General features: G+C 43.3%; 1 protein-coding gene across 1 annotated transcript in view; it reads left to right on the top strand.

The window, feature by feature from the left end:
* Nucleotides 1-10,883: 10,883 nt before the first annotated feature.
* Nucleotides 10,884-14,431, top strand: part of ACER3 (alkaline ceramidase 3) — a 156,028-nt gene continuing 152,480 nt past the window's right edge. Inside the window, exon 1 of the mRNA XM_006059606.4 lies at nucleotides 10,884-11,162. Coding sequence (XP_006059668.3) covers nucleotides 11,060-11,162 — 103 coding nt within the window. The 5' untranslated portion in view covers nucleotides 10,884-11,059. The remainder of the gene's footprint in view (nucleotides 11,163-14,431) is intronic.

The raw sequence follows: 14,431 nt of genomic DNA, 5'->3' as shown, positions 1-14,431 counted from the left end.
ATCCACCTTCCTAGACTCCTGCTAGTCTTCCCAGACTCCTTATGGTTGGTCATGCAATTCAGTTTTGACCAATAAAGCTCTAAGTGGACATTGTTGAGTGAAGGTTCTGGAAAAACTATTGTCTTCCTGATAACAGTGTATGGCCCCAGCTGATATTTGTCTTTCCTCCTCGTCCTTCCTTCTCCCTGCCTGAACCGACTGTGATGCTTGGACAAGATACAACCACTTTGTGACCATGATGATGAAGGCTCTGTGCTAAGGGAGACAGAGGAGAAAGACAGGAGGATTCGGACTTTGTAGAGCTGTTGTATGGCCCTGGGCTGTATACCATCTGAGAAAAATAAACCCTAACTTAGTTAAGCCCCCAGGATTGGTTTTCTGTCACCTGCAGCAAAACATGATCTTAATATGATTCAAGGACTAAGGCTCTGGAGATAGATCTGGGTTAGAGATAACTATTTAGGTCAGCGTCTGGATGGTAACTGACAGTATTTGGGTAGATACAAGAAAACTAGGCACCCAGGTAGGCACAAATGTAAGAGATTCTTGTGAGTTAAAGGACTGAGAGAGCTCAGTTTGTGGGCAATGTTGAAAGGAGGCATTCCTGTTCACAGTTCACTTTGTTTGTTGTTGATGTTTTCATAGCCTCATTCAAAACAAAACAATCAGTTTAGGGCTACTCAATTCATACTTAATCCACCTGAAATTCTATTCTGTAACAATTTTCAAGGTGCTTAAGCAAAGGCTGATGACTCTGGTCATAAGTGTGGAGACTTCCTTCCCTGGGAGTGGCGTGTTTGGGGCTCAGGAATGGACTTGGTAAACCTCCATTGTCCTGTTTTCCCTGGAGCAAGTGCCCCTGCAATTCCTTCTGGGGGGTTGGAGCGAGGATGGCTGGCCCAGGGTCTGTGTTGCAATTTAACTGGATTGTCCTATCTTTTGTCAAGATTATTTGCCACAGCCTTCTAATTGATTTTGAGGCCAAGCAGGTTAATTTCCTGATTTCTCTCTTCTCCCCACCCTGCCCCAAACAACAACAACAAAATCCCTAAACCAAAAATCTATTCTCCCTAATACATGCAAACATGTTATTCTCTCTCTTGAATACTTTTATGGTCTCTAGAATAAAGCCTGAATGTCTTATCACAGCATAGTAAACTCCAATCTCTCCTTCCTCAATCCCTGATAATTGCTTCACCGCTCCTCCATCTCTGCACACATGGGCAGCCACCATGAATGTCTCATTCTGCCCACATTCCTCTTGCCCTTTCAAGCCTTGGCAGGCTATTTTCTCACCCAATAATGCTTTCTCCATCTCCTGCACTCCATCTCCCACTCATACTCACTGTAACCAGAATAATTTGCTGGTCTTTCAGCAGCCACGAATGGCTGGAAACCCAGGAGCAGGCTACTTCCTACTTCTCCCTCTATGCTTCCTCCCCATCCCCAGCTGCTCTTCAAATCCTGTTGATTCTATCCCTTAAACATCTGTAAATTTGTCCTCTTTTCTCTATCACTCCTGCTACTAACCAAATCACTGTAAATCTCTTAGGAACCTCCATGTCTTCAATCTTTCCCAAGTCAATCAATCCATCCTCCCCTCTGCACATTTACTCATGTGGATCTTTTCCTTAAAACCTTCTTGGTCCCTAAGGAAATCATTCCTAGAGAACTCTCAATCCTCATTTTCTACATTCCAGGAGCAGAAAGAATTCAAATCCAGTGTTGGCCCTCTCTGTCCTACATGGCCCCTCTGCTGAGCACCTGCAGGACCAGCCTGGCATAGTATTTAAGAACATGGCCTCTGACACCAGAGTGCCTAGATCCCAGCCTCTCCTCAGTTGATATAGCTGGGTGCCCTTGGGTGAAACAAAATTTTCAGATGTTTAGGGGATAGAATTCACAGATGTTTAGGGGATAGAATCAGTAGGATTTGAAGACAGTGTCCATTTCATTACTGGTGAATGAGAACTAAAAGTAGCTTTTATTCATGGAGTTGTTAGATTTTAGAAGATAATACTGAAAAGTACTCAGAACAGTGTCAGGAAGAGAGTAAACCTTATATGTGTTAACTATTATAACTGTTACACTTCATTTTGATGCTTTAGATGTGTCTATTTTGTCCTCTTCTGTTGTCTAGAATAGTGCAGGAGATAGGGCAGCAGATGGCTGTGGCTAGGGTATGGGAGCAGGCGACAGACTGTGAGAGGAAATACTGGGAGATTAGGGACTGGGGAGCCTGGTGGGCTGCTGTCTATGGGGTCACACAGAGTCAGACACGACTAAAGTGACTTAGCAGTAGCAGCAGGGGACAAGGAAGTTTAGCTACTCAAGGAGTAAGAAATTGACTTTGTCCTCTGTAATCCAAGTTTCGTTTTAGTGTTATGGGGAAATTGAGCCCAAATGTGCCCATCTCCCCTGTGCATGGTGGGTACTATACTGTGCTTCACCAAGGAGGCGTCCCCCTCCCTTCAGAGTAATACCCTGAGGTGTATTGATCTCATTCCATTCCCAGATACTGTATTTAACAACAATTTTTTGAATTTAATCTAAATGTGACGTGGGTACTACTGCCTCTCCATTTGATAGATGAGGAAACTGAGGCTTAGAGGGTTAATAGGACCAAAATCACAGCTTATTAAGAGATGAGTTTGAGATACAAAATCATGTTTGCTACGTTGCAGAGCCAATACCCTTGACAGCTATGCCAGATTGCTTCATAAAAGTGGATTTTTTACTTAATCTGAGAAACATCTACAAATTTGCTCACATGCTAGGCCCAGTAATTGAGAGTCCCTTGGACTGCAAGGAGATCCAACCTGTCAATCCTAAAGGAAATCAGTCCTGAATATTTATTGGGAGGACTGATGCTGAAGCTGAAACAGCAATACTTTGGGCACCTGATGAGAAGAACTGATTCATTTGAAAAGACCCTGATGCTGGGAAAGATTGAGGCTGGAGGAGAAGGGGATGACAGAGGATGAGATGGTTGGATGGCATCACTGACTCAATGGACATGGGTTTGGGCAAGCTCCAGGAGTTGGTGATAGACAGGGAAGCCTGGTGTGCTGCAGTCTTGGGGTCACAAAGAGTTGGACATGACTGAGTGACTGAACTGAACTGAAGGCCCAATAATGGGCACTGGGAACCTAAGTTGAATATAAATAATTCTTTCTTTCCATTGTTTAGTCGCTAAATCATGTCTGACTCTTTTGCGACCCCATGGACTGGAGCCTGCCAGGCTCCTCTGTCCATGGGACTTTCCAGGCAAGAATACTGGAGTGGGTTGCCATTTTCTCTTCCAGGGTATCATCCCAACCCAGAGATTGGACCCACGTCTCCTGCGTTGTAGGTGGATTTTTTCCCACTGAGCCACCTGGGAAGCCCAGGGAACTCATAACTGCCTTGTGGGTACTAACTAGTCAATAGGCAAAGAGATTAAGTGTGGGAAATGCACCAGAAGGCAGAAAGCAAGGAAAGCACTAACTTTGCCTGAAGAATGGGGCCTGGGGTTCCCACAAAAGTGTCAGTTAAGTCTCAGTGTCTAGGATTGGGTGTGATGATTACAGTAATGATGCTTCTGGAAGCATAAGCATCAGCATGTGCATAAAGCACTTATTCTTTAACTCTTATCATGTATTGTAACTGACAACAGGAAGCTCCAAAATGATCTGCATTTTTAAATTCTGACAAAATATATATATATGTCTATAGGTAATAAAACATATACACATGCCCACACAGAGAAAAATGTTTGGCCATTTATATACTAAATATTATCAGTGGTTGCTACCAAATGATGAAATTTCAAGTGATTCTTTATATTTTTTATTTTTTATCCATTTTTTATTGTGGGTTTTATTTTTATAAATACATTTTATATTATGAAACATAATTTTATTGTAGAAATGTAAATTGGTATAACCACTTTGGTAAACTATTTGGTGTTATCCGAGAAATTTGAAGATGCAAAGACACTTCCATTCATAGGTAATACATTAAAGAAATTTTTGCACATGTGTCAGATTTGGAAAAATGAATGTTCAGGGTAGAATTGGTTATAATAGCCAAAATAGGAAACAACTTATATTTATCTCAGAAAAATGGATAAATCCACTGTGTTACTGTCATAGAAGACTTTAAAAATTTTTTTAATTTTATTTATGCTACCCACTAGTCATGTATATTCAGGCAAGTAATTCAACTTTCTTATACTTCAATTTCCCTAACTATGAAATGAGGGAGAGAATAGTATCTAGGGTTGTATCATAGCATCGTAGGGTTGTTGTAAGGTTTCAGTTCAGTCTTTAACTAAGTTAATATACATAAGGACTCAACAGAACTTGGCCCATGTAAATGTTTAATAAATGTTACCTTATTATTATTGTTGTTTTGCTTTATCATTGTTATGATATTACTATAAATATTCCCTGAACATCAATTTTGTGTCAGTCCCAAGTGAGAGATTGGAGACGCAGAAATAGAATGAGACAGGTTCTGTCTGGAAGATCAACTCCTAAGCAGAATACCGTGAAGTGTGAGAAGAGCTATGGTGGAAGGAAACCCAGGGGCTGCAGGAATATAGAGGACCCAATCCAGGCTGGGTGTCTGGGGACTCTTCCCAGGGAAGCCTAGGGCTGTGTCCCCAGGTTGTGGTTTGTTGGACCTGGGCAATGCTCTAATATCCCCTACAGATGGGGGCTAAGATGTGTTGATAGACGGCCACGCCTGCACCTCACTGTAAGAGAGGCTAAGGGGTAACTTGTAGGTCATAAGGTCACTTAATCTGGTGAGCCTACACACTCCATCTTTGTAGATTCAAATTTTCCTTTGCAGTTATGAAGTTATGGCACAAGCTGTATGTCATGTGGAAAAAATGGATTACAGTTGGGATTTCTTTGTCTTGGAAACTAGTATAAAGGTTTCTAGTAGGAATCTGAGTAAAGCTTTCAAAATTAGGATTCTCAGTTGCTAGTTGAAAAATAAATATAGGCATTGGAAATAACCTAAATACCCAGTAGTAAGGGACTAGTAACATGGGTATTTAATAATTAAGTAAATTGTGGTATATCTATGAAACTGAATATAACTTTTATATTTGGAGAAGGAAATGGCAACCCACTCCATTATTCTTGGCTGGCAAATCCCATGGGCAGAAGAGCTTGGCAGGCTACAGTCCATGGGGTCTCAAGAGAGACAGACGGGATTTAGCGACTGAATGATCATAATCTACAAGGGTTTTTAGTGGCATGAGAAATGCTTTTGAAAAAAATGTGATGTATAAAGTCATTGCTAGCACCAAGTGAAAAAAGTCCATACATAAAATGCTCAAAGAAAATATACTTCAATGTTGTTGACAATGGTTATTGCTAGTTTGTGAGATTATAATGATTTCCTCTTTTTTTTTTAACACTTTTTTGTATAGTTTCTAAATTTTTCAACATTAGAATGTATTTCACAGAAAGGTGTATTAAGATAAAATTCACATATCACACAGTTCAGCTATTTAGAACATTTAGTGTGCAATTTAAAATATACAATTCAATGCTGGTTTTTTTTGCATATTTACAGAGTTGTGCAACCATTACCACAAACTAATTTTAGAAAACTTTCATCATCCCCAAAGAAAACCAATGTGTACCCCCCAAAGAAAACCAATGTGTACCTGCTAGCAGTCACTCTGCATTCCGACCCACTTCTCTGCCAACAACTAATTTATTTTCTATCACTAATAGATTTGCCTACCCTGGATGTTTTGTATGAACAGAATCATACAATATGGACCGTTTAGTATTTGACTTCTTTGGTGCAGTATGTTTTCAAGGCTCATCCATATTGTATCATGTATCAGTGTTACATTTCTTTTCATTGACAAATAATATTCCATTATATGGAATAATATTCCATTATATGGGTATTCTATACCCATAGGAATAGCTAGCATTTCCAAGAACCACCCCTTTAAGTTCAATCTGTAGAAAACAAGAGAAATGGGTAGATGTGCCATATGTGTTGCTTGTTATCTCTCTGTGAGACATGCCAGACTTGTGTCCTAAGGGTGCAGATTTGGGTGTGAAACCTTCGGTTCCCTCCTGTCCTCTTACTTAGCTCCTGTATCCAGGGCTCCCAACTGAACAGGCTGAGTCAGGGCACCCTTCCAGGAGGGGTTGCCTCAGTCTTGGTAGAAATTCAAACAGTACCGATTGCAGTTGAGACTATTTAGAGGATCCAAAAAGTACATGAAGCCTTTATGAGACTAACTTTCCTTTATGACCTTACTTGGAGAGATGTAATGTATGTCTTTGGACAGACGCTGACTCCTGACTCGAAAACTCGAGTTTTGGGGGTAGCTACTACTTTTGGAGATGATTGGCTTGAATGTGAGACAAGGGGAAAGAGGGAACACGAAATAGCCCTCCTCCCTACTGGGAGCCAAATAGTTCCCACAACAGAGACACTTTGCCAGATGTATTTTTGAAGGACTCAAGCGAGCGCATGCTAAGACTTTAGACTATACTAAGTTGGCTGACATTGGAGGAGGAAATGGCAACCCACTCCAGTATTCTTGCTTGGTGACTCTCATGGACAGAGGAGCCTGGTGGGCTATGGTCCATAGGATCGCAGAGTCGGACACAACTGAGTGACCGACACACATATGGGTAGTCAACACTTTATTACTTTATTCATCAGTTAATGGAATTCGCTTTGTTCCCACTTTTTGGTTATTGTGAATAATGCTGCTATGAACATCTTTGTACATTTTTTGGACATGTGTTTTCAATTCTCTTAGTATATACCTAGAAGTAGAATTGTTAGGTTCATATGGCAACTCTGCTTAGCATTTTAAGGAACTGTTTTTCAAAGTGGCTGCATCATTTTACATAGCAGCAATGCATGAAGGTTCCAATTTCTCCACATCTTTCTTTAACATTGGTTTTCTTAGTGTGTGTAAAGTAGTATCTGATTATGGATCTTTATTTGCATTTCTAGTATGGCAAACATGAACATCTTTACATGTGATTATTGGACACTTGTAGTTTCAGTGCACGGGCATAGTTGCTCTGCAGCGTGTGGGATCTTCCTGGACCAGGGATCAAATCTGTATCCCCTGCATTGGCAGGGGGATTCTAAACCATTGGGCCACCAGGGAAGTCACAACAAAGATTTACTTTTATGTATATTCCTAAGAGTTTATCATTTTCAGTTCAGTTCAGTCGCTCAGTCGTGTCCGACTCTTTGTGACCCCATAGACTGCAGCATGCCAGGCTTCTTTTCTATCACCAACTTCTAGAGTTTGCTCAAACTCATGTCCATCAAGTCGGTGATGCCATCCAGCCATCTCATCCTCTGTCATCCTCTTCTCCTCCTGCCTTTAATCTTTCCCAGTATCAGGGTCTTTTCCAATGAGTCAGTTCTTCACATCAGGTGCCCAAACTATTGCAGTTCAGCTTCAGCATCAGTCCTTCCAATGAATATTCAGGACTGATCTCCTTTAGGATGTACTGGTTGGATCTCCTTGTAGTCCAAGGGACCCTCAAGAGTCTTCTTCAACACCACAGTTCAAAAGCATCAGTTCTTTGGTGCTCAGCTTTTTTTATAGTCCAACTCTCACATTCATACACGACTACTGGAAAAACCACAGCTTTGACTAGATGGACCTTTCTCTTGTGGCTCAGCTGGTAAAGAATCCACCTGCAATGAGGGAGACCTGGGTTCGATCCCTGGGTTGGGAAGATCCCTTGGAGAAGGGAATGGCTACCCACTCCAGTATTCTGGCCTGGAGAATTGTTAATCCATTTATAGTTTTAGCTCTTACATGTAAGTCTATGATCCATTTAAATTAATTTTTTTAGGTCATCTATAAAAAAGGAATTTTTTAAGAAGGAATCTCATTTCATTTAGAAGGAATTAGAAGGAATCTCATTTCTTTCTTTTGCATATGGATATCCAGTTGTTGGGCTTCTCTGGTGGCTCAGTGGTAAAGAGTCTGCCTGCCAATGCAGGAGACATGGATTCAATCCCTGGGTGGAGGAAAAGGCAACCTACTCTAGTATTCTTGCCTAGGAAATCCAATGGACAGAGGAGCCTGGTGGGCTACAGTCCATGGGGTCACAAAAAGAGTTGGACATAACTTAGGAGCAAATAACAACATCCAGTTGTTACACCACCAGTTGAAAAGACTATTCCTTCCCTTAGCATCCTTGTTGAAAATCAACTGACCATAAATATCTAGTTTATTTCTGGAGTCTTGATTCTGTTCCACTGATCTACAGGTTTATCCATATGCCAGTACTACACTGTTTTGATTGGTGTATATTTGTAGTAAGTGTTGAAATCGGGAAGTGTAAATGCTCCTTCTTCTTTTTCGAGATAGTTTTGGTTGCTCTGCTTCCTTATATTTTCACGTATTGCATTAATACTGGGTTGGGGGGTCACGTTTTTTAGAAAAGAGAGAAAGGAAGACAGATATTGCTGAAGGATCTATGAAATCCACTTTGTTTTTTCTCAGTGATACTACTGCAGTTTACCTTTTCTCTTTATTGATCAGTTAATATTTCTTTTGGGCTTCCCTGGTGGCTCAGGGGTAAAGAATTCTGCAATGCAGGAAACATGGGTTCAATCCCTGGGTCTAGAAGATCCGCTGGAGAAGGAAATGGCAAACTATTCTAGTATTCTTGCCTGGGAAATCCCATGGACAGAGGAGCCTGGTAGGCTACAGTCCATTGGGTTGCAAAAGAGTTGGACAGGGTTTACTGACTAAATAGCAACAATAACAAATAATTCTCTTAATTGATTTTTTTCTCCTAAATTTTGTCCTGATCATTGTAGGTCCCCTCTGCCCCCAACTGTTAATGTGCTAGGTATTGATGTAGCCAAGACCTCATCTTCTGCTTTGGGTCACTTGGCTGAGTTAGAGATTCTTTCCACATAACGGGTCCCACAACACCCTAATTTTTGCTTTACTTCTAGCAACAAGTATTATCACAGTCTACAGTTGTGGTCTCTGCAGTTTTTATTGAAATCTCATCAGCAAATCACTTGTAGTATGTATTTCTGCATATTCATTTTGAATATACAAGTATATATATTCATTTATAAATTATATAAACTTATGATTATTATATTAAGGACATACCTGAGACAGAAATTTTAAAGGACAAGATAAAAAATGACCAGAAATAAAAGTTTTCCCACTCCTCAGTATTATTTCTCTTTTTAGAGACTACCATCTTGGATGTCTTCTATTTACCTCCATGTGTTCCAGCTGTTGTTAAGTCCTGTCTGACTCTTTACAACTCCATGGACTGTAGTCTATGAGGCTCCTCTATCCGTGGTATTTCCCAGGCAAGAATACTGGAGTGAGTTGCCATTTCCTCCCCGGGGGAATCTTCCTGACCCAGGGATCAAACCTGCGACTCCTGCATTGGCAGGCAGATTCTTGAACACTGAGCTAGCAGGGAAGTTCCTGGGTGTTCCTAGCATTCAGCCAAAGGCTGAGTACATAGCCTCTCAATGTCTGCTGTTCAAAAGAAAAATTTTGATATCCTACTCTTTCTATTAAACACTCAGCCTCTATTCCTAGGTTTGCACACTGCCAGTAAATGTTCTGCATCTATTATCTGCTATAGACATTTTGTAGAGAGGCTGTGGGTTGCCTCATCTCTCCTTGTTTTCTCTTTTACCTTTAATTACATCTTACCTGACTTATTTCTTTAGAAAATATTAAACTGCAGTTGTGTCATCCTTAACTATACTCTGTGTTGCAAAGTGCATGGTCAGGCAGAATCCTGGATGTTAGGAGGTAAATATGGAAATCAGACTTTCAGATCAGGATGTATCTTTCACTGGAGGATATGAACAAAGGTCAAAGGAGCTATTGAGGGTAAGAGTCAGGAGGGTTTCAGGAAGCCAGATTCTAAAGGACCAGTGGAAATTAGTAAATGGAGAAGAGAGGAAGGCCAGCAGTCCCAGCTGAAAGGCAGGTGCAAAGGCAGGAAGATGGGAATGGACCCTGTACATTGTGAGCTAGGGAAGAGTTTGATGCAGCTGAACTCTAGGGGCAGGGGGCGTGCATTTGTGTTTTAAAAAGATCCCTCCAGCAGCTCTGTGAAGTATTAAGGTCTTGAAGCTGGTAGTAGGGGAGGCTGTGGGTTGCCTGAAGAACAGGGCACAATTATAGATTGCTAGACGGTGGAAACTTCTCGGCTTGGAAGCCCAAAGGGAAGCAGGCTTTAGCGTTCTGGCTGCACTGTTGTTTTAGGCTCTCAAAGTGCCCCCTCCCCCTTCTTTTTTCTGGGACCAGGATTTGTTGTTCCGCAGTGGCTCAGATGGTAAAGAATCTGCCTGAGACGCAAGAGACCTGGGTTCGATTCCTGGGTGGGGAAGATACCCTGGAGGAGGAAATGGCAACCCACTCCAGTATTCTTGCCTGGGAAATCCCATGGACAGAGGAATCTGGCGGGCTACAGTCCATGGGGTCACAAAGAGTCGGACACGACTGAGCGACTGAACTGACTGACACTTACACCTTTATCAGAAAATTATTGTTTGTTTCCTGGGAGTCCCCGGCGGGGCTGGAGTAGTCGGTTTCTGGGCTCCTCTGGAGGCCTGTGACCAAGTAAAGACACTGAGGCGCATCCCTGCACAGGTTTTATCAAGCCAGGGCTTGATTGAAGCCTTCATCCCACCCCCGCCTCAATAAAATCAACCGCCCCTCCTACAGAAGCTCACAGGTTCAGATAGAAAACTGCCTCGGGGATGTCAGGAACGCCTAACCCACAGCCAAGGGCGTGTCTAGGCGGGGCCGGCGGCCCAGGTCACACCCCTTCCCGAGAAAGGAGGGGGCAGGGCGGTCCCCGGCCCTCGGCCTGGGCTCTGCGCCGGCCGCGGTGGGCGGGGTCTCTGGCCCGGCGGGTCGCTGACGGCGCCGGGCCCCGCCCCTCAGGGACGGAGGGCGGGCGGGACCCTAGACTAGCGCGCCAGCAGGGCCAGAGCCGGCCTGGGAGCCCGCGGAGCCGATCGCGGCCAGTGGAGCGCTTGGGCGGCGGCGGCGCGCGTGATGGCTCCCGCCGGGGACCGCGAGGGCTACTGGGGTCCAACGACCTCCACGCTGGACTGGTGCGAGGAGAACTACGCGGTGACCTGGTACATCGCAGAGTTCTGTGAGTGCGGGTGCCGGCCTGAGGCGGGAGCGAGGGAGGGAGGGCGCCGGTCTGAGGGGGAGACGCCGCGTGAGGAAGGCAGAGGGCGGACCTGGCCGCCGCGGGAGACACCGGGCCTGGCCGGGGGAGGTGGCGTAGGGGAGACCGGGCCAGGGGACTGGAACGGGAATGTTGCGGAGGAAGGCAGCAGCTAGAGCAATCCCGAGTGGCGAGTGAGGAGGGCCAGTCTGGACGGGTTGAGGGGCCTTGAGATTGGGGGGCGGAAGAGAAGTGGAGAGCCCCTGCTGGACCTAGGGGGAAAGCCCGAGGGGCAGGGTTGGGAATGGGGATTCCGCTGCCTGAGGGGCGAGTGGGGGCAGCCCGAGAAGGGCTCGGGACAGTGGGGGACTCTGCTCGTTTGAATGAGGGCCCGGGACACCTGCTCCCACTCTTGCTGTCACCGCCTTCGTCATAAGGGCGCAGGAGAAGGGAACAGGTCCTGGCTCAATCTTCCCCCAAATACGTGAAAATACGGTCTTTCCCTTCCTCTTTCTCTGTTCTGTGAGACCTCTTCGCTCACTTTACAGGGAACGGTTTTCCCAGTGTCAGATCCTCAGATCCCGACCCCTGTCCGTACCGCCCAGCCCATTCCCACCCGGGATATCTTCGGGTACCAGAGATCACCTCCTGTCGGAGTACGATCATTCGTCTATCTCCTTGCGTCCGAAGGTAGACGGCAGCATCTAGTCAGGACCTTCCGGCTCGTGCCAGGCCTCTAATGGCACAAGGGTTCCAGTCCCTACTCCACCCTGCCTCCTCTCCGACTACCTGACCAAGGTAAAGGTTCTTCCGAGGACAGTACTTGCACTGATTGCACCCACTGAGGACTTGGGGAAGAATCCTCTTCCAGTTGCTGCCCCTGACTGGTCCCTTGGGGCTCTCTGCGTGTATATTTCCCCAGATGGACGTTCTTGCCAGGCGAGGAGAGCTCAGGAAAAATCTGCCACTTCTTTTTTGTAGTTTACTTTGGTCAAGTTTTAAGAGCACAATATTTGATCCTTCAGGTACCTGCTTCTGGCAAAGTGCAGAGAATATTTTTTGGCTCACTATTACTGCCTTCTTTTAATTGGCTCAACTTTCTCAGGACAGGAAGCAAAACCCTTTTTTGGCTAAACTTCCCATTGTTGGGTCTTTTTCCCCCAGGCATGTGTTTGGTTTTGTGGGAGAGACAAGACTTTCATGCCAGCTGATCCTCCTTTATTGGGTTCCCCGGTAATTGACTAGCATTAAAAAAAAAAAAAAAAAAAAAAAAAAAAAAAAGGTCGTTTTCAAGACTTTTAGTACCATTTTCTTTAAACTATGATTTAGGCCGAGAGTTACCTTTCCTGAACTACTAGTTAAATTAATAATTTTTACATAGTAATGGATGGATATGGACAAAGGGATCATTTGTAGTGTAATTATTTGGCAGCTCAAATGTTGGAAAAGGAAGTGCTTTACATATTTGTTGTTAGATCACTTTGACAAGCCCATACATGGTCCAGAGGAGGTCCATGAGAGAAGGGGCTTAAAATTGTGCTTTCTGAACTAGAAATGTGTAATGTGGAAAAGTGAAACTCAGGAATCGTCAAATGTTGATTGGGCTGTAGTATAGAATAGATAAACTTCCTGTATTTTTCTAGAATGTGAAATTAAAGCCTATGGTTGGAAACTACTTGTAAGGGGAGAGATTTTGGTTCAACATAAGGAAAATTAAAAAGTTATAATCATTGAATGGATTGATTCGAGAGGTAGAGGGCTTTCTGTCACTAAAAGTGTTAAAACAGACCTTGCTAGGCTAATTCACATAGAATAGTTTAGAGGGAATTAATTGTTTGGTGGGCTTCGCTGATGGCTCAGTGGTTAAGAATCCGCTTGCCAGTGCAGGAGACTTGGGTTTGGTCTCTGGGTCAGGAAGATCTGGGGAGGAGAAAATGGCAGCACACTCCACTATTCTTGCCTGGAAAATTCCATGGACAGAGGAGCCTGGTGGGCTACAGTCCGTGGGGCCACAGAAGAGTCAGACGTGACTTAGCAACTAAACAATTGTTTGGTGGAGAAAAGAGATTGGCTTCAGTTGGACTTTAGGTCCTTTGCAGCTTTATGGGTCAATATAGGTAATAATGACTGTTAGTTTAGAGTCAAGGATTAGAATCAAAAGAGAAAACTGACAGTTAAGTCATGTGAGATATGAGAGAGCAAGATACTATTGTTCTGACAGATAGCTCTGAGAAATGGGAAATGGCTTTGGTTCTTAATGTCCTCAGAAGAGGAAACTCTGAGCAGACTAGGTATCAGGGAGTGCAAGAAGAGGATGAGTGAGTATTGGCCGCCTTTTGCACATGTACCATGGAAGAAAATGATCTGAAAGAATTTAAGGGCAGACTTCTTACCCAGTAAGTAGTGTGTATCTATTCATATCTGAATATGAGACTTTATCTTTGAAAAATAGGCTGATTAATAATGTGTTTGGGCTCCCCAGGTGGCGCATTGGTAAAGAATCTGCGTGCCAATGCAGGAGACATGAGTTTTGATCCCTGGGATTAGGAAGATCCCATGGAATAGGAAATAGCAACCCACTTCAGTATTCTTGCCCAGAGAATCCCATGGACAGAGGAGCCTGGTGGGCTACAGTCCATGGGTTAGGAAAGAGTTGGACATGACTGAAGCAACTTAGCATGCACACACAATAATGTGCTTAAAGCAAAGCAACTTTATCATGATTAAAATATTTACAATAATGATAGAAATATTAAGGATAATGATAATGGTGATAATAGCTATATATAAATGCTTACTATGTATCACAATTTGCTAAGCACTTCATATATCTTATCTTTTTTGACATTTACTATAATTCCAAAAAGAAGGCATTATTATCCTTATTTCACAGATTAAGAAATTGAAACCCTAATAAATAATTTAAGGTTGCAGAAAAGTCGGGTAGAGATAATATTCAAGTTGAGGTCTGACTCTAAAGTTACTATACCATATTATTTCTATCATGTATTCATTGTTTTGCCCCAGCATGCAAGGGATGAGGACAAGCATGAAGTAGTATACTATCACAGATGACAAATTAAATAACTCTTCAGGAAGCCTATCTCTCAGCATTGGGTGTCTGTGTTTTGGGTAATTTAAAAACAGGTTTGGGGAATTGCATGTAAAGATGGCAGCAGTTCTCAGTCACTAAAAAACCTTAAACACAATCTTCTTAACATCATCCAATTTGAGTTCCTATTCCTTTTTTG

This window comes from Bubalus bubalis, chromosome 16 (genome assembly GCF_019923935.1).
Source record: "Bubalus bubalis isolate 160015118507 breed Murrah chromosome 16, NDDB_SH_1, whole genome shotgun sequence".
NCBI classification, from domain to species: Eukaryota; Metazoa; Chordata; class Mammalia; order Artiodactyla; family Bovidae; genus Bubalus; species Bubalus bubalis.
Note: the sequence above shows the minus strand (reverse complement) of the source record. Positions and strands in the feature narration are given on the sequence as shown.